This window comes from Garra rufa, chromosome 3 (assembly GCF_049309525.1).
Source record: "Garra rufa chromosome 3, GarRuf1.0, whole genome shotgun sequence".
Taxonomy (NCBI): domain Eukaryota; kingdom Metazoa; phylum Chordata; class Actinopteri; order Cypriniformes; family Cyprinidae; genus Garra; species Garra rufa.
Window position 1 is genome coordinate 20,054,569 of NC_133363.1, and position 21,700 is coordinate 20,076,268.

The window sequence follows — 21,700 nt, forward strand, 5'->3', positions numbered from 1 at the left end:
CTAAAGCCCGGGACACATCAACCCGACACCAACCAACTAGCACCAACGAAAACCGACCGTCTTGTCGCCTCTAGTCGGCTGCATCTGCGGGCGTCTGGGCAATTAAACTGAGCTCGAACACACCGAACTGACGACACCCGACTACAGAAGGTGCTTTCTGCGCATGCGTGAGGAGATATACTGTTGCGTACCTGCAGATGGCAGTAGTCCGTTATGTCCAGTGTTGTGCAAGTTACTTCCAAAATGTAATACATTATATATTACTAGTTACTGTCTTTTAAAAGTAATTAGTTACATTATAATATTACTGTCTCTAAATTGTAATGTGTTACACTACTTTTAAGTTACTTTTGAGTTACTTTCATCAAAATATCCACAGACCGGTATGTCTATTAATGTTACATTGTAGTTTAGGTTAAACACAGATAAGCACAAACCACATTAATACATTCATAAATAACACCGGTAAATATAAAGCAAAGTGTTATAATGTACAATCATTAAACACAATAAATAGCCTATAGGCTATTTTAAATGGTTTTCAGAACAAAACAAAAATGAAGAATATAAGTTGCTAAACAAGCCAAAACGAATGAGGGTAAAAGCGTAACTAAGCAAACAGCATTGTTCTGAGCCAGCCTACCTCTCTCATTCGGCATGAATCCAATTAAATGTGTCCATATTCGTGATGTATTTGAATGCCAAACTATTAAACCAGGATTTGTACTTAACGCGCTTATACATCCTACTCACATGAGCAAATATGTGTTTGGCCTGAGCTCAGGCTGAACGGCACGGATTGTACTACGCAGTATACGCACTATTTAATTTTACCAGTGTTTCTATATTTGGACTGTATTTTATTATAATGAACAGACGTATAATGAAACAACGTTTGCAATGCTGTGTGTGCATGAGGCGCCGGCGCGATGGAATAGCAGAACAACTCCGTCATTTTTGGTCATACAGATCATTCAAAAATGCAGTGTGTTTACTTTTATTTCTGTCATCTCGGTTTCCTTTCCGTGAACTTTCGTAGAACGCCGCTCACACAAAAATGAACCAAACTCAGCAGCATGTCACTCCTTTCGTTTTGAAAATCTGTTAATTGGGCTATTTATGTCAGATGTATTTCGATATATTGTCTTGGATCAAATTGATCAGCTCGTCTTCAATAGCTTCGTTCCACACAGCCATAGTTGGTTTCGAATTGTGCGAATTGCGAAATGATGACAGCGAGCCGGTTCCCTCTTGACTCCTTCCTTTGCTTGTTACGTCACTTCACGTTCAAGTCCTCCACGCGCTCTGATTTGACGTCTGAACAGCCAATCAGAGCGCTCTCCTTCCCAGACGGGCCCGACAAGCCAGACGGCGATTCAACATGTTGAATCGGGAAAACTTTGGCCGATGTGAGCCCGACGAAAGCCGACGAGAGCCGACGCGCTTCACCGACGCCCACCAACTGCCCGACGAGGCCAGACGGCTAATCGTCGGCTTGGTGTGTCCTGGCCTTAATGGTTAGAGAGCTGGACTTGTAACCCAAAGGTTTGAGTCTCAGTACCAGCAGGGATTGTAGGTGGGGAGAATGTTCTGCGCTCTCTTCCATTCATTATATTCAAATGTGCATAATTATTAAGCAGGTTTTCTTTTACAGGTAAAATGGGGTGAAATTAAATATTTTTGTCTAATATTGACAGCTGTTTGGGGATTAATTTATCACACCAAAATCTCTCTTTTAAAAAAAAAAAAAAATGTTGTAGTGATGATGACATCTCTGAATCAACAATAAACTGACTTTAAAGGTCCCATATTGTCAAAACCGAAATTTCCTGGCTTTTTTCATGATAACTAAGGTCTAGGGCAGGGGTCCCCAAACTAAGGCCCGCCCCCACATTTGGACCGGCCCTCTGAACAATGCCAGAGAACAAATTTTGAAAATGAAAAATGAAAATGAAAAATTTTAAATATATGTTTTACTTATATCTGTATTTGATAATAAAGGTTGGCTTTCAAACAAAAATTTCTTAGTTTTTTTTTAGTTATTATCATAGCCTAATTATTTGTTAAATTCACCAACAGAATGGTACATTCAACATAATGTGTCATCGAGTTCGAACAGACGAGACAGCTAGAAAATTCAGAGCGATGACAAAATGACTCAATAGCATTTGAGGTGAAACTAGCACTGCTTGTGGGACAAGTGCAAAAGCAAGACTTCACTCATCTCCCAGTTACCCAAAGTTTTTCAGCTGAGAAACCAGTGGCCCCATCCATTCCCAGTTGAAAAGTCTGTGGAAGCGCTGAAAATGATGAAGGCAGAGTTTGACGTGTGATTTAAAAAACACAGTGGTTTCTTGAGTCGATTTTGCTTGACAAGCCTCTCAAGGCTGTAGTTCTCTCGGTTGGTTGAGCATGTTTTTCTTCTACATTTTCCTTCCACTCAACTTTCTGTTAACATGCTTGGATACAGCACTCTGTGAACAGCCAGCTTCTTTGGCAATGAATGTTTGTGGCTTACCCTCCTTGTGAAGGGTGTCAATGCTTGTCTTCTGGACAACTGTCAGATCAGCAGTCTTCCCCATGATTGTGTAGCTTAGTGACCCAAACTGAGAGACCATTTTGACGGCTCAGGAAACCTTTGCAGGCATTTTGAGTTGATTAGCTGATTAGCATGTCACCATATTCTAATTTGTTGAGGGTTTTTGTGAAATGTGAGCCAAATCACAATAAAAAGTACCAAAGACTTAGACTACTTCACTCTGTATGCATTAAATTTATTTAATACACGCTGTTCAGTCGATGTATGTCAGGAAACTTGAAACTTGAGACTTGAAAATTATGTTAGCATTAATGGTAGTGCACTGGCATGGTTCAAATCGTACTTATCTGACCGCCATCAGTTCGTGGCAATAAATGAAGAGGTATCATATCAATCACAAGTGCAGTATGGAGTACCTCAAGGCTCAGTACTAGGGCCATTACTTTTTACGCTTTACATGTTACCCTTGGGAGATATCATCAGGAAACATGGTGTTAGCTTTCACAGTTATGCTGATGATTCTCAGCTCTATATTTCTTCGTGGCCCGGCAAGACATACAAAATTGAAAAACTAACGGAAAAAAAACAGAGACTCACATGACGTAACTACTTACAATTGTGCAAATTATGTGTTCAAGTCAATGGTAGACAAAAACAGAACATTACAGTAAATATAAGTAATACAAGTAAGTATAAATAAATAATATTAATATTAATAATAATAAAGTTTTAATACAGTAAACAAGACAGTCATATATCCAACAAGGTCAGAGGCAGCAATGCCAGCGACACTCAACTTTTTGCGGTCAGGTAGTATGGATCAGGGTTAATTGTTAATCAATGACAAATTAGTTACGGTTCCTAAAATTTTTGCTAAGATTATCTTAGTACCGTATCTACTTGGTTTGCTTCTGTTTCTCCAGTATGACAATTTAATTAGTCTTTACTGTACAACTCTGTACACTTTCAGTTCACTGCTCGATGCATTAATACCTTCAAAATGGTGCCTCGGTGACATCACACATAGTAAACGCACGTGACTGACCAATACTTTTGCCAACACAGTGTATTAGGGCTGCACGATTAATCGAACGATGTTGTGAGGCGCGTTTAGTCAATGAAGCCGGTACTTTGATTGTAGTAAATCTCCATCACGTGCGTTCAACTGGAGCGGCAATTAATACACAGAGACGTAAAAGATTTGGCGTAGCTTGTCAGTGATTTACGCCTCTGAACGCTCCAGCTGAACGCAGCTGAATGCACGTGATGGAGATTTACTACTAATCAAAGTACCGGCTTCATTGACTAAACGCACCTCACAACATCGTTTGATTAATCGTGCAGCCCTACAGTGTATATCACTTTTTTTTTAATGATTGCATACAATTAATAGTCGTTATTAAGATTGATGTGCCCACTATGCACACACACACATTCTTCTCTCTCTCTCTCTCTCTCTCTCTCTCTCTCTCTCTCTCTCTCTCTCTCTCTCTCTCACACACACACACACACACACACACACACACACATAAAAACCTTAGTTACATAGAGTTAAGTTGGATTTTTTCCTAAAATGCCATTTGAAAATTCTCAAGAAGAACTCAAAAGGGGAAATCAAATGGGTCTCTTCTAGTGACCTCAGCACAGGACCTGGAGGAGAGCACTCACCTGTCACTGGGGCTTCTATGTCCAGGAGGTTCTTCTCAGAACGGAGGATTGTTGCTCCCTCGCCAATTAATCGTAGTGCCACACTCTCCTCCACGCGCCCCTCTTTGGTGAGGTGGGCCTTTAAGACATCTACTTTGGGTTTGCCCTCACTGTCAAACACCTCTTTCACAGTCAGTCGGTGGCTTGGGGGAAACGGGACAGCTGGAAGGAAAAGAGATAAAAAGGACTTTCATTTTGTTGCTGTATTTTGTATAAATAAATACAATATAACTCAAAATACTGATATCCAGTAGTTTCAAAGGTTGTCATTGCAATTAATTAACCAGAAAAAAATTATAATTTTTTTCATGATGACATTGGTTAATCGCTGACATAAAAACACGGTAAACGCGGTAACACTTAACAATAAGGTGTAATTTGTTAACCTTAACCCCTTTTCTTAGTTCGGAGCACTAGTCAAGTATTGCTACAATGGCAGTATGAGAACACTCCCAAAAGGGAGCTGTTCAATAATTTAGAATTAATGTAAACTGGAGGGTGTTGGCCAACTGCTTTATCTGAAAGATTGGTGAAATAGTGTTAACTTGTAGAGCCTCTTACTGTATTATCAACACAAGGAAGACAGTGTAATAAAATACATTTTATTAAGGGGTCATCGGATGCCAAATTCACATAGTTTGAACATAAATGCGTGTTGGCAGTGTTGGTGTCCCTCCGCCCTATAATGATACAAATTATCCCTAAAAATAATATTCCCTTTCTCAAATCAGACCATTCTCAACTTCTTGGCTGTGTGACATCACACAGACCAAGACCACTTCCACGATAGTTGATTGACACAGTTGTCTTACCTGAGACTGGCTTTGAGTAAGCTGTAAACTGTCCACCATTGTTTCAACGCTTGAGCAGGTGAAGACAAGACTGTCTCCTAAGCGACTGAGGTGTGTTGTTGTTGTATGTAATAATTAACATAGAAGTCGTCATTTACTCCTGACATTATGAATTTTTGCAAATCACCTTTTCTAATAGTGTGCTAATTAACAAGTTCTGCGGCTAAATAAAAGTAATAAAAGTAAACAGGCTCATTACCCCATGGAAGAGAAGGGCAGTGTGAACAGAGCTCATTAGCATTTAAAGGGACATACAAAAAAACAGGTTGTTGTGAACAGAGCTGATTTTGACAAGGTAAAAAGGTTGTTTTTTACACTACCATTGAGTAATTTTAACCAAGATTTAACCAAGACCAAGTGCATAAGATTCATTGATTCAAAATGAAACGTCACTCTGCCATAGCAACATCCATCTTAATTAATCAATCTAATCAATTTTGAATGAATGAATCTTATGCACTTGGTCTTGGTTAAAATAACAAGGTTTTTCACCTTAATAATTTTAGAGAAGCAACTGTTTATCTTTCCGCAATATGTCTGGGCCAGGGGGTCAGAACTTGGTTAATCCACTTTTGTCTGTAAAGGATGGAGACCCAGGTGCTTCATCTGATGTTGTCTCTTGGATGATGACTCTGAATGTATGGCATATCTCTTAAAGTCTCTTTATTCACAGACTGGGGGTTAAAAATGTGGTCCTATATGTTGCTGGCACAAAAGCTGGAGACTGGTGCTTCTGTTACGGTCTCTTCCTTATGGGCAAGATATTCAGAATGTGGATCTGTCTGTTAGTGTCTCTTTCTCATGGGCCAGAGACTCAGAATGTTGCTGATCTAGCAGGCCAGAGACAAAGAACAATGAATGCCTGTTGAAAGGCACAATTAGTGTAATTGAAGCATTATTTACTCACCAAACCACTAACAGAATACCTTTGGCAATGTTCTGAACACATTAAGTCCAAACATGATGGAAAAAGATTGAACTATCATGCATATTCATTAAGGATGCACCGAATATTCGGCCACCGAAAGGCCCAAAAGGGCATTTTCGGTTTTTGGTCGAAAGACTTTTATCACCGAAACAACACGGCCGAAACAGTATGTTGACGCAAACAGAAACCGCAGCCTGCCGTGCTTGTCTGAAGCAACACATCTGCGGTGTGGACGTATATCAGTATATCCGAGAAAGACCCATGGATAGCGATTTGCAAAACATGTAATGCCAAAATTTCTAGAGGGGGTGTGTCTGCAGTGGTGCGGGCAGCCAGTGATGAGAGCAGAGACAGAGACAGATGTAGCTTTCAGTGAGTGAAAAACAATGGCTTTACGTTGGTGTTACGTCACAATATTTTAAAGATTTGTCCTTTCTATATACTGTATTTTTATAAATATTTATGTTTTAAACCTTGGAGGTGAGCCAATGGATATCACACAAGCAACGTGAAAACTGCACAATATGTTAAAGTGAAAGTGAAAACTGACAGTGCTGTCAGCATCTGACGTGCATTCTCTCAGAGACAATAAGAGGCGATTATACTTTATATGCTGATATTAATTTAGTCCCCTAATATTTTTCTTGTGCCCTGAACATGGTGGGAAAAAAATAAAAAGAAACGTATTTTGTGTAAGGTTTGTTTTTTTGAAAGACTTAAAGCTCTTAATTTTCATTGATGACTGCAGTTTTATTTAGGGGTTAAGAAAGTATTAATTATGATTTCAGGTGGTCTTAAATGTGGGGACTGAAAGACAAGAATTGCTATGAAACTTCAAAAGGCTATCCATTGAATAAATATGAGCGCTGCACGTTTCAAAGTCATTTGCTGCGCTGCTTTGTGTAATATTATTCTGAAAGCGCCTCCTGCTGGAAGAGAAACGCATAGAGTTGTAAATGTGAACTGATGGATCCACAAGATAATGTGTTATAAAAATTTAAACAATTTAAACAAAGGCAGTAAAATATATGTATATGTTATTTAAGTAATATAATATTTGATTGAAAACAATTGCTTAAATTAATATAATTGATTTATTCTTTGAAACTTTAATATTAATTTATGCAATTGCAATGCTTTGATTTTAGTAAGATTAGTACACAGTCATAGCCATAAATGCAATGGTACTAATAATTGCCATAATTCTTTCTCTGTTTCGGTTTTCGGCCTTGGTTTCCTCTTTTTCGGTTTTCGGTTCTGGCCAAGAATTTTCATTTCGGTGCATCCCTAGTTCAGTGTTAAATAAATATTTTGAAATTGTATTTTTGTTATTTGATTTATTTCTCTGAAAAGCAATACAAAATAGTAAAAAGCTAATTTTTACTATTTAATTATTGTAACGGTGAAAAAATTGGCCAAAATAAATGGAAAAAAATGCGAAACACCGCGTTCGGTATTCGGCCTTCGGCCTTTGGCCAAGCATTTCATTATTATTCGGCTTCGGCCAAGAATTTCATTTCGGTGCATCCATTCATTTTTCCATTAACAGCTGAATTTGTGTATGATATTACAATTTGCACTACACACAGCTGTCACAGAGAATATGTATTTCTCTGAGCAAGTAAAATGTAAATGTTTTAAGGTTCAAAGAAGTAAAAGTTAAGGTTTCATATCATATATATACAGTCAGGTCCATAAATATTGGGACATTGACACAATTCTAACATTTTTGGCTCTATACACCACCACAATGGAAATGAAATGAAACAAACAAGATGTGCTTTAACTGCAGACTGTCAGCTTTAATTAGAGGGTATTTACATCCAAATCAGGTGAACGGTGTAGGAATTACAACAGTTTGCATATGTGCCTCCCACTTGTTAAGGGACCAAAAGAAATGGGACAGAATAATAATCATAAATCAAACTTTCACTTTTTTAATACTTGGTTGCAAATCCTTTGCAGTCAATTATAGCCTGAAGTCTGGAATGCATAGACATCACCAGAAGCTGGGTTTCATCCCTGGTGATGCTCTGCCAGGCCTCTACTGCAGCTGTCTCCAGTTCCTGCTTGTTCTTGGGGCATTTTCCCTTCAGTTTTGTCTTCAGCAAGTGAAATGCATGCTCAATCGGATTCAGGTCAGATGACTGACTTGGCCATTGCATAACACTCCACTTATTTCCCTTAAAAACTCTTTGGTTGCTTTTACAGTATACATTGTCCATCTGCACTATGAAGTGCCGTCCAATGAGTTCTGAAGCATTTGGCTGAATATGAGCAGATAATATTGCCCGAAACACTTCAGAATTCATCCTGCTGCTTTTGTCAGCAGTCACATCATCAATAAATACAAGACAACAAGTTCCATTGGCAGCCATACATGCCCACGCCATGACACTACCACCACCATGCTTCACTGATGAGGTGGTATGCTTAAGATCATGAGCAGTTCCTTTCCTTCTTCATACTCTTCTCTTCCCATCACTCTGGTACAAGTTGATCTTGGTCTCATCTGTCCATAGGATGTTGTTCCAGAACTGTGAAGGCTTTTTTTAGATGTCGTCTGGCAAACTCTAATCTGGCCTTCCTGTTTTTGAGGCTCATCAATGGTTTATATCTTGTGGTGAACCCTCTGTATTCACTCTGGTGAAGTCTTGTCTTGATTGTTAACTTTGACACACATACACCTACCTCCTGGAGAGTGTTCTTGATCTGGCCAACTATTATAAAGGGTGTTTTCTTCACCAGGGAAATAATTCTTCGGTCATCCACCACAGTTGTTTTCCGTGGTCTTCCGGGTCTTTTGGTGTTGCTGAGCTCACCGGTGCGTTCCTTCTTTTTAAGAATGTTCCAAACAGTTGTTTTGGCCACGCCTAATGTTTTTACTATCTCTCTGATGGGTTTGTTTTGTTTTTTTCAGCCTAATGATGGCTTGCTTCACTGATAGTAAGAGCTCTTTGGATCTCATCTTGAGAGTTGACAGCAACAGATTCCAAATGCAAATAGCACACTTGAAATGAACTCTGGACCTTTTATCTGCTCATTGTAATTGGGATAATGAGGGAATAACACACACCTGGCCATGGAACAGCTGAGAAGCCACTTGTCCCATTACTTTTGGTCCCTTAACAAGTGGGAGGCACATATGCAAACTGTTGTAATTCCTACACCAGTCACCTGATTTGGATGTAAATACCCTCAAATTAAAGCTGACAGTCTGCAGTTAAAGCACATCTTGTTCGTTTCAATTCCATTGTGGTGGTGTATAGAGCCAAAAATGTTAGAATTGTGTCGATGTCCCAATATTTATGGACCTGACTTTATGTGTATGTATATATACACACACACACACACACACACACACACACACACACACACACACACACACACACACACACACACACACACACACACACACACACACACACAGTGTCTATAGAAAGTCATCATACCCTGTGAAAACAATTTAAGGAAAATAAATTAAGTTTAACCTTTTTTGAGCTGAAAAATGAATCAGTGAAATGCCTGGTTTGGTAAAGTGATCAGCCCCCTTAGAGTATACCCTTGTAAACTTGCTCAGGTGCAAGCAATCAACTTCTAGATTAAACACCAGGCTAACTGTCTCACCTGATATCAACAGTAGTGGTGTTGATTACTTCAGAATAAAACAAGCTGTTTGTTGAAGATTCCACTGTCAATAGTGCATGGTACAGCAAAGAATACACCATGGTTGGGGAAGTGTTTTCAAAACACCTAAAGGATAAAGTTGCAGAAAGGCACAAGTTTAGGAGAAGGCTACAAAAAACATTTCAAAGGCTTTAGCTATCCCTCAGAGTACTGTTTAGAGCATCATTAAGAAGTGGAAAGCATGTGGCACCACCAGCACATTGCCTAGATTAGGCCGTCTGTCCAAAATGGATGACAGAGCCAGGAGGACATTGATAAGAGAAGCTACCAGGAGGCCAAAGGCAACTTTAAAGGACTTACAAGGCTTTATGGCTGGGTATGGTCAGTCTGTGCATGTGACAACCATCTCCCAAGCTTTACACAAAGCTGGCCAAAACACATTTGGAACAGTTTGACACCTTCTGGCAAAAGGTGCTATGGTCTAATGAGACCAAAATTGACTTTTTGGATAGAAACAAGCGCTATGTTTGGCAAAAAGCTGTTGGAATGGGTTAATTGGAATGGGGTTTGATTTCAGGCTGTATAACAAATAAAGTACCTATTTCAAAGGGGTATAATGATTTTCTATAGGCACTGTATATATATGTTCATGAGTCTACCAACATGAGAACACTGGACAACCATGGTGTGCATGGCAAAGTTGCAAAGAGAAAGCCTCTCCAAAAAGAACATTGCTGGCCATCTCCATTTTGCTAAAGATCAAGGACAAGCCAGATGACTATTGGAGAATGGTTTTGTGGATGGATGAGACCAAAAAATAACTCTTTGTTTTAAATGAGAAGCGTTATGTTTGGAGAAAGGAAAACACTGCATTCTAGCATAAGAACCTTATCTCATCTGTGTAACATGTTCGTGGTAGTATCATGGTTTGGGCCTGGTTTGCTGCATTTGGGCCAGAATGGCTTGCCAACATTGATGGAACAATGAATTCTCAATTTTACCAGCTAATTCTGAAGGAAAATGTCAGGAAATCTGTCCGAGAACTGAATCTCAAGACAAAGTGGGTCATGCAGCAAGACAATTATCCAAGCACACAAGTCGTACTACCAAATAATGATTAAGGAAGAACAAAGTTAATGTTTTGGAATGACCAAGTCAAAGTCTGGACCTTAATACAATTTAAAATGTTGTGTAAGGACCTGAAGCAAACAGTTCATAGGAGGAAACCCACTAATATCAAAGAGTTGAAGCAGATTTGTACTGAGGAATGGGCTGAAATCTACAAGCCGGTGTGCAGGACTGATCAGCATTTACAAGAAACATTTAGCTGCAGTTATTCCTGCAAAAGGGAATCACACCAGTTACTGATCGTAATTTCACAATATTATATTTTTTCTGTTTTTTTTTTTTTTTTTTTTTTTTTTAATATCAAATAAACGCAGCCTTGATAAGCATAAGGAACCTCTTTAAAAAAAACTTTCAAAATCTGATTCCAAACTTTTGAACAGCAGTTCAATAGCAGTGTGTGTGTATGTATGTATGTATATTTATATATATATATATATATATATATATATATGTATGTGTGTGTGTGTGTGTGTGTGTGTGTGTGTATGCATTGCATTGTAACACATTAGAGAAGGCCAGAAGAAAAAAATCCTTAGTGTTGAGCCCTGACAAACTACTTAATTTAACATTATTAAGCAGTAAATTAGAAATAATTTCTATGGGAAAAAAAAACAAAACATGAAAATATAGCTGCAAGCAGCGATAAGGGCACAAGCCCTCTGTGCAATCGCTACCCCGGTGCCATCAGGAAATTGATGCACAGCGGGGACATGGATTTACAGTAGTGCTCTGTCAGTCTGGATTTAAGGGTTACAGCAATGAAAGGGTTACTCCCTAATATCAACACAAAGACAGACTCACACATAGGGTAACATAACATTAAAAATATTAATTAATGCTGTAAAAATAAATTGTTCTTTGTTAGTTCATGTTAGTTTATACATGAACTAAAAAAGAGACCTTATTTTAAATTTGTTACTGACACTTTTTATGACCACTTTTACAACCATATTTAAATATTATTTTAATGATCTATAAGCTTTTGTGAGATAATAATATTAGTAAATATTAAGTTACTTTATGTGAATTTTTCTTATTCTAATTAATTGTACTGAGCAGTAAATTATTAGACTCCAAAAAATCTTATAAGTGAGAGACAAATTAAAAATTATGCTTTTTCTTAAAAAATAAATAAATAAATAAATAATGCTCTTTAACCATTTATATAACAATTATGTAAAAGTATTCTGACAGTACAGAACATAACAACTGATTCTATGCATTAGTTTCATTCTTATACACTGAGAATGAGCAGAACAGGATTAGAGGTAAAAATATTCCTTATCATATGAGGACCTCGGGTGGTCATACCTCGTATTACAGTCTTCATCTGACTATTTTATTAGTGTGATACTTTTAATGTTTTTGGGGGCTCTGAGCATGATAAAATTTTGATACCAAGCGTATTTCCTACTAATGATTTGTTCTTCATATATACAAAGTTTTGAAGACTTAGGATAATGCACTTTAAAGATATGGGAAAATTACTGTTATTTTTTACTGTGACTTTAAAAATTCACCACATCAACACCATTCAAGATATCCCAAATCAGCTCACATTTAGCATCTTCAGTATCTTGACATCATGTTGACAAAGTTTGGTGTGAACTGCTTGATTTTCCAGAGAGAAGTATTTAAAATTCCACAGCCTGATTTTTCTAAAAATCCACATTCAAATCAAAATAACAAAAGAGATTTTTGATTTTTAATTGTACTAAACAGTAAATGGTCAGTCTCCGAAAAAATCTTATTCTATCAGTGAGAGACATATAAAACATTTATTGATTTAAAAAAGTCTCATCCTATCAGTGAGAAACAAAACGTTTATTGATTTTTCTTTAAAAATTAAAAAATATATATTTTAATGCTCTTTATGTCAGGGTTTGACGTGCTGGACTTACGAGACGGGACACGAGATTACAGATAACGATATTTAATATAAATCTTCAGGTAGACAAGCAGGAACAGGCAGGAACATCCACACACGTAGAACATCAAAACAATATAAAGACCGACAGGGAACTCAAGACAAGGCTCTGGCGACCAAGGCGGAGGCGGAGATCCGGAGGGCCGCGGTGGAGCCGGAGCGACAGAGGACTGAGGTGGAGCCGGGGGGAGGGAGGAGCCCAACGGAGCCGATGGGACGGAGCGACGAGGCGTAGCCAGAGGAGTAGAGTCCGTAGGCGATGGCGGGACGACAACCGACCAAGGCGGAGCCGGAGGGACGAGGAAGCCTGGTGGAGCTGGTGGGCCGACGGGCGACGCTGAAGATGAGGGAGCTGAGAGCCGTGGTGGAGCCGCAGGGTCGGAGGGCCGAGGCGGAGTTCTGGACTCTGAGGCTGGAGGTGGAGATGAGTGATCCTCCAGCCGAGACGCCGATGGAAGCTGGCAGACCTGCGGCGAGCCCACTGCACAGATGGAGCAAGGGTGAGCAAGGGGACTGACAGAAGACAGCGGGGTTTCTGGAAGGCTGGATGGAACCAGCGGAGATTCTGGAAGGCTGGGCGGAACCAGCGGAGATTCAGGAAGGCTGGACGAAACCAGCAGAGATTCAGGATGGCTGGGCGGAACCAGCAGAGACTCAGGATGGCTGGACAGAACCAGCGGAGACTCAGGATGGCTGGGCGGAACCAGCGGAGATTCAGGATGGCTGGACGGAATCCAGCGGAGATTCAGGCATAGGCAGAAGAGGGCGGGTGGGTGGGAAGTTCAGGCAGGCCAGTGTTTCTGTGAAAAAGTCTATTAAGTCCCCAGAGTGTTGCTCATGCTCACCCCCAGTGGTGGTGCAGTGGGCAGGGCTCTCTACCGCCCTCTCTTGCTCCACGAAGCACTCCACCGTCGTTGATGTAGAGGTTATGATCCCATTGGCACTCCATATTGTGGTCGCTCCGGGCTCAGGCTCTCCGTTCGCGGTGAATGCGGGCTCATACTCTGCATGTCGGGGTGATGTTTGGCTGGGCTCTGGGTCTGGAGTGGAGCTGACGTCCTTCTCGACGATGTCCACAGTCCATGACGATCCACAGGACGCCAGCACCCACTCAACGTAATCGGCGAAGCTCTCTCGAGGACCCTCCCCGGACAGCTGCGCTTTCGTGGCGATGTTTAGTCCTGCACGGTAGAACGTGCACAGGCAGCTGTCCGGGTAATGCGTCTGTGGCGCGAGGTACACAAAGTCACTTGTGTGGTCCTCGAGAGAGCGGTTCCCCTGCTCCAGGAGGATGATGAGGACGGCAGGGATATCCATTAAGGGAAAAGAAAAACTAAACTCAGAACAAACCGGAAAATAAAGCAGGGAAACACGCCGTGAAACTGTTTGGGTCGGTCTTTCTGTCAGGGTTTGACGTGCTGGACTTACGAGACGGGACACAAGATTACAGATAACGATATTTAATATAAATCTTCAGGTAGACAAGCAGGAACATCCACACACGTAGAACATCAAAACAATATAAAGACCGACAGGGAACTCAAGACAAAGACAGACTTATAAAGGCAGATAATTAATTAAACACAGGTGATGGGGATGACAGGATGATGAGGGCGAAACCAATGATGACAAAATGACAGGGGAAGACAATATATATATATAATATATAGTCATTATGTAAAAGTATTCTGACATTATAGTACATAACAACTGCTTCTATGCATTAGTTTCACTCTTATACACTGAGAATGAGCAGAATAGGATTAGAGGTAAACATATTCCTTATCATAGGAGGTGTATTACAGTCTTCTATGGACTATAAATTTTGTGTGATACATTTAATGTTTTTGGGGCCTCTGAGCATGATAAAATTTGTATACCAAGCGTATTTCCTGGGAATCCCAAATCCGCTCACAATTTAGCATCTTCAGTATCTTGACATCATGTTGACAAAGTTTGGTGTGAACTGCTTGGTTTTCCAGAGAGAAGTATTTAAAATTCCACAGCCTGATTTTTTCCAAAAATCCACATTCAAATCAAAATAGCCGGCTTCCTGTTGGTCGTAGCTAATGAGTGTAAATTAGAAAGTTGTCCGCATTGATGAGAACAATATATGTTCCGAGTTTGATGACTGTAGGCAAAACTAACCCCCCAACTTTTGTCAAAAGGTGGCGCTATAGAGTGCCCCTCCACGCCCATTTATGAGCTTTTGCCAGTGTCTAACTGTCATTAATACTGATGTTGAGTTTCATGAAATTCTAAGCAAATTAAGTACCCCAAAAACAAAGGAAAGTAAAGTTAAAGTTTGACACGTTGCCATGGCAACAGTATATAACATATTAATGACCCCTTCACAGATTCTCATCGGCTGTGTTATGAACATTATTCTGATGAAGTTTGAAGCAAATCGGGTAAAAACCACCATGTGATTTTAATAGAGACGCACTTCCTGTTGCCAGTTGGTGGCGCTATAACTTTGACTCCTAATAGTCACATCTATGTGATCAGCATCATACAACGAACAAACTGCTGAAGTTTGATCAAAATCAGACAAAGTATGCAAAAGTTATTAGACACTTCCTGTTTCTAATTTCTCGCCATAATTTCAATGCCTCGTCACGGACAAACCATTCGAAATATCAAAATTCCCCTCACAATTTTTCATCCCTAATGTCTGTTGACTGAGTTTGGTGGCAATCGGGTAAAATACCTGGGACAAGTATATCAAATTCCAGAGCATGCGTTTTACACAAAATTCTGAATAACCAAATTCCTGTGGGGATGAGCTAATGACATGCAGCGCAAAAGTTCTTCAGCTCGATGAGTTCTATATGTATACTGAGTTTCATATGTGTACATGCAAGTATGTGTGCTATATGGCCCTTCAAAATTCCAGGGGGCGCTGTAGAGTCCCCTTGCCATGCCCGGGTACCAGTCTCTGTCCGGCCCTAATGGCCGCAGATTCCAATCTGTGTGCCAATTTTCAAGAGTTTTTGAGCATGTTAAGGGCCCCAAAAGCCCTCAAAACCTTGACGAAAAATAAGAGGAATAATAATAATTAAAGCTGCAAGCAGCGATGACCGGGCCCTCGCTGTCTGCGCAGTCACCATCACGATAGCATCAGGAAAACGGTGCCCAGTTGGCACATGCATTCACAGTAACCCTTCTGCCAGGGTCGATTTAAAGTTTACAGAATTGAAAGGGTTAATTAAAATCAACACACAGACACATACACACAATATTTAAAATTTTGCCATCCAGTTTAATTTGTTAACATTAACTATATTACTTAACATGAACAATAATTAAATAGCATTTATTAATGTTAATTAATATTAAACTAAAAAAAGTATTCATATATTATTAAAAGGTACATTAGTACATTTATTTATATTTGTAATATATATTTAAAATATTTGTGGGTTCATGTATTTATAATACATTATAAGGGTATTCTTAAGGCATTATAATGAATGCATAATACATTATAAAAACCTTATATTTTGTATCATCTCATGAGCATTCATAAGAACAGTTTTAATTTATTAGAATTTGTACTTTTTTTATTATAGCTTTTATGAGTATGATTACCTCCTCATAGTTGTAATGTACAAGTCTCATATTTTGCCATCTTACTGATGTCACTTTACTTAAAGCATACAAAGACCACTTATAAGTAATAATAATAATAATATTTCTCAAATAGCCATAAGATCAGGTATCAGATCAGATGAATGTATAATATGATCAGTTTAATTATTTTGATGGTACCCGTTAGACAGCTTTTTATAAGTAACTCTGCAACTGCATGTCAACTAGCAGTAATTATTATTAGTAGAGTGCTAAATATATGCTAACACTGTATTTTGACAGTTCCCCAGAAGACAAACTGATTGTAAGTAACTTTGCAAGAACACGAACCGTCTACTTAGCCTAACATTAACCCAAGTCTACACTGTAAGGAGTGTTAGTTGGTGAGAGTTAGTTGCTTATAGTCAATAGAATAGAACATAATGTAAAAAATAAATCTAATATGATATAGTCCATTACAAATTAAGTAGATTTAATATGGTTTCTATTGTGTGTTATAAATAATCATAATCTTAAAAGCTATAACCTCTAATATTTAAGTATTAAAATGTATGATATTTGTTGTTATGAATATTCATTGGATGATATAATATATTATATTATATGTTTTTTTATAATGCATTATGCGTTCATTATAATGCCTTAGAAATACCCTTATAATAGGGGCTTCATAGAAAGTGTTACCAAATCAGTGAGAGACAAACAAAACATTTCATAATTTTTCATTAAAAAAAAAAAAAAAGATTTTTAATGCTTTTTAGTGTTTATTTTAAAATTAGGTAAAAGTATTCTGACAGTACAGTACATAACAACTGCAAATGAATCTATGCATTCGTTTATTTGTTTTACATTGAGAATGAGAAGAATAGGATTAGAGGTAAAAACATTCCTTATCATACGAGGACCTCTGGTGTTCATCCCTCGTATTACAGTCTTCATTTCTCTCTCACATCTGGATACTTTTAATGTTTTTGGGGCCTCTGAGCATGATAAAATTTTGATACCAAGCGTATTTCCTAAGAATGATTTGTTCTTCATATATACAAAGTTTTGAAGAGTTGGTATTAGGCACTTTAAAGATATATGAAAATTAATGCTACTTTTTTTTACTGTGACTTTAAAAAATCACCACATCAACACCGTTCAAGATATACCAAATCTGCTCACAATTTAGCATTTTGAGTATATTCTTATCATGTTGACAAAGTTTGGTGTGAACTTCTTGTTTCTGCTTTGTTTAGTATGATTTTGTTTACAGCCTGATTTTTCCAAAAATCCACATTCAAATAAAAATAGCCAACTTCCTGTTTATTATAGCTAATGAGTGTTAATTAGAAAGTTGTCCGGATTGATGAGAACAATATACGTACCAAGTTTGGTGACTGTAGGCAAAACTAAACCCCCAACTTTTGTCAAAAGGTGGCGCTATAGAGTGCCTCCTCCACGCCCATTTATGGGCTTTTATCAGTGTCTAAATATCATTAATACAGATGTGTGTGTTGAGTTTCATGAAATTCTAAGTATTTATAGTGGCTCGAAAACACAAAAAACTAAAGTTAAAGTTTGACACGTTGCCATGGCAACATGATAAAAGTTATCGATAATGCCCTTCACAGATTCTCTTCGGCCATGTTTCAACATTATTGGGATGAAGTTTGAAGCAAATTGAGTAAAATTAAGAGGCTGATTTAAAAGCATTTAGAAAACGTTGCGCTTTCTGCTGCCAGTTGGTGGCGCTATAACTTTTACTCATAATAGTCACATCTCTGTGATTGGCATCATACGATGAACAAACTGCTGAAGTTTGGTCAAAATCAGACAAAGTGTGTTAAAGTTATTAGACACTTCCTGTTTCTCATTTCTCGCCATAACTTTGTCGCCCCGCCACGGCCAAACCGTTCGAAATATCAAAATTCCCCTGGCAATTTTGCGTCTCCAATGTCTTGAGATCATGTTGACCGAGTTTGGTAGCCATCGGTGGAAAGGCCTAGGAGGAGTATTTCAAATTCCATTGCATGCGCTTTTTAGATATCCCTGAATAGCTGACTTCCTGTTAGGCGAAGCACTGACTTTGAGCATGAAAGTTGTTCAGCCCGATGAGTTCTATATGTGTATCAATTTTGATAACTGTAGGTCATCCGGTGTGTGCTCCAGAGTCCCTCAAAAGTCGCAATTTTTAACGCGATGCCACGCCCCCCCTGGTGACCCCCCCCATGTCAAAGTTTGTCCGGCCCTGATGGCCGCAGGTTCCAATGTGTGTGCAAAGTTTCAAGAGTTTTCGTGTATGTTAAGGGCCCCCGAAATGACCCAAAACATTGATGAAATAATAATAATAATAATAATAATAATTAAAGCTGCAAGCAGCGATGACCGGGCCCTCGCCGTCTGTGCAGTCGCCATCCCGATAGCATCAGGAAAACGGTGCCCAGTTGGCACATGCATTCACAGTAACCCTTTGGACTAACCCTAACTGTCTCTCCTCCTCTCTGACTCTTTCTCTTACCACCCATCCCCCCTCCTTACACTCAGCCACTTACCACACAAACACACACATAGAGTGCAGAGCAGAGTGAGATCAGATATGTTTTTTTATTTTCTTTCATTCGTGGAGTTTTGTATAATTATGAAATGAACTGTGTTTGATCAGAATGAATAGTTATTTGTATGAATAAAGTTTCAAAGAGTTAGGATGCTGCACTTTAAATATATAATAAATCATTGAAAATTGAAAATGGAAAATGAAATTCTAAACACGCTATCTGCCTTAAATATCACAGTAAACAAATATTTGAATGTATTTTTTATTTTTATTTATTTGCCATGGCAACAGCATTTGATGCATCAGGGCTTTTACATTATTCTGATGAAGTTTGAAGAAAATCGAGTACAAATATATTGCTCGTTGTTTGTTCGTGTTTGTTAGTTCATTAACCATTGTTAACAAAAGAGACCCTATTTTAAATAGTTACCATGTTTTATGGTCTACAAGCATTTTTAAATATTATTTTAATAATCTATAAGCATCTGTGAAATAATTATAAACAAATATATTAAAAATAAATGCATATTAACTTAGTTCATTTTTTTTGGCCTTTTTGTATTTGTTTCTCATTCTAATTAAGTGAACTGAGCAGTATAGTGTCATACTTATAAGATTTTTTGTTCTATCAGTGAGAGTGTATATATGTATTTAAATCATATATTTTTTCCTTAAAAGATAAAAAAAAATATTTTAATGCTCTTTAAGCACCTATACAAAATAATTATGTAAAAGTACACTGACAGTACAGTACATATCAACTGATTCTATGGATTATTGTCATTCTTATACACTGAGAATGAGCTAAATAGCATTAGAGGTCAAATAATTCCTTATTTTATGAGGACCTCTAGTGTTCATCCCTGGTATTAGAGCTTTAATCTGAAAAATTTATATGACACTTTTAATGTTTTTGGGGCCTCCGAGCATGATAACATTTTGAAACTACACGTATTTCCTAAGAATTTCTTGTTCTTTATATGTAAAAAGTTTTGATGAGTTAGAAAAATGCAATTTAAAGATATATGAAAATAACTCTTCATCTTTTTTATTGTTACTTTCATAAATCACCACATCAACACCGTTCAAGATATCCCAAAGCCGTTCACAATATAGGGAACATTTTCCCTATATTCTGATGATGATGATAAGAACATGTAATTCATGATGATAACAAAATGTTATTATTGCTTGCTTTACGTCCACCACTTCTGCTTAAATGTCATCGTTACCTATCTGTACAATTTGTGTGTGGATATTGCTTTGCAGGTGACTCCTGTTATAAGACATCACTTTAAAGCGCTACATAACTAAGAAAGAATCAATTTGGAAAACGGTGCCCAGTTGGCACATGCATTCACAGTAACCCTCAGCCAGTTTGGATTTAAAGTTTACTGAATTGAAAGGGTTAAACTTTAAAATCAACACACAGACACATACACACAATATATAAAATTGCCAACCAGTTTCATTTGTTAACATTAACTATATTAGTTAACATGAACAATAATTAAATAGTATTTATTAATGTTAATTAATATTAAGCTAAAAAAGTATTCATATATTGTTTAATGGTAAAATAGTATATTTTAACATTAGTTTATGTACTGTGAATTAACATGAACATGAACACAGTTCATGTGGGTGTACAGCAATACACAAAGTGCTCTATAAACGCTTCTTTCTTTCAAAATATCTTTAAAAATCAAGTTTAGTATTGTAATGGGGTGATATATATATATATATATATATATAACTAATCTTAAAATGGTATAATTTTCAGATGTTTTGAACAGATAACAGCAAAGTTTTTTTTGTTGTCAAAGTTTGTCTTGAAAATGTTAGTGGTTTTTTTATTGAAATCTAAAATTTAAATTATGAAAATAAATGTCTATCAATGAAGCTAAATTGCTCATGCTAAAAAGTTGTATTTTTCTTAATCTTTTGCTATGTGACTGAATAGGACAAGTTCATGGTACAGTTCAGTAAAAAATAAATAAAAAAACAACAACTGCAATATACAAAGAATGAAAGAGTTCGTGACCCTTTATATTTTCTCAAAGATCAGACTCTCAAAGTTCAGACATATTTATGTAGATTACACTACACAGCAATGTGCATCTTCCTCAAAGATAGTCTTAAACAAAACAGCATGTTCCACTGGTCTCTCTCCCTTTCACCCCTCCCCCCATCAGTCACTCTTCCAGTGACTGAACACAGACTGTCAGCCCAGTGACAGCAGTTTACTGATTTCTTTTTTTAATTTTCTTTAATTCATAGAAGCTTGAATACTTATGATATTACCAGCACTTGCTCATAATGATTAGATCTCTGTGTGAAAAAAGTTTTAAAGAGTTTGGATGCTGCACTTTAAAGATATAAAAAATTAGGGTTATGTTTTTTAAAAAATCACCACGTCAACACCGTTCAAGATATCCCAAATCCGCTCGCAATTTAACATCTTCAGAATCTTCTCTTCATGTTAAAAAAGTTTGGTGTGAATACCTTGTTGTTCTTAGAAGGAGTGTAAATTTGTTTACAGCCTGATTTTTCCAAAAATCCACATTCAAATCAAAATAGCCGGCTTCCTGTTGGTCTTAGCTAATGAGTTTGATTTAGAAAGTTGTCCAGATTGATGAGAACAATATATGTACAGAGTTTGGTGACTGTAGGAAAAACTAACCCCCCAACTTTTGTCAAAAGATGGCGCTATAGAGTGCCTGCTCCACGCCCATTTATGACCTTTTGCCAGTGTCTAACTATCATTAATATTGATGTGTGTGTTGAGTTTCATGAAATTCTAAGCATGTTATCTGCCTCGAAAAGACAGGAATCTAATTTTAAAGTTTGACACGTTGCCATG

At 37.8% G+C, this 21,700-nt stretch overlaps 1 protein-coding gene across 1 annotated transcript in view; it reads right to left on the reverse strand.

Annotated features, from left to right (window-relative positions):
* Positions 1 to 21,700, reverse strand: part of LOC141331517 (protein phosphatase 3 catalytic subunit alpha-like) — a 301,103-nt gene that overhangs the window by 101,420 nt on the left and 177,983 nt on the right. The window contains exon 2 of the mRNA XM_073836576.1: positions 4,208 to 4,408. Within this exon, the coding sequence (XP_073692677.1) occupies positions 4,208 to 4,408 (201 nt within the window). The remainder of the gene's footprint in view (positions 1 to 4,207; positions 4,409 to 21,700) is intronic.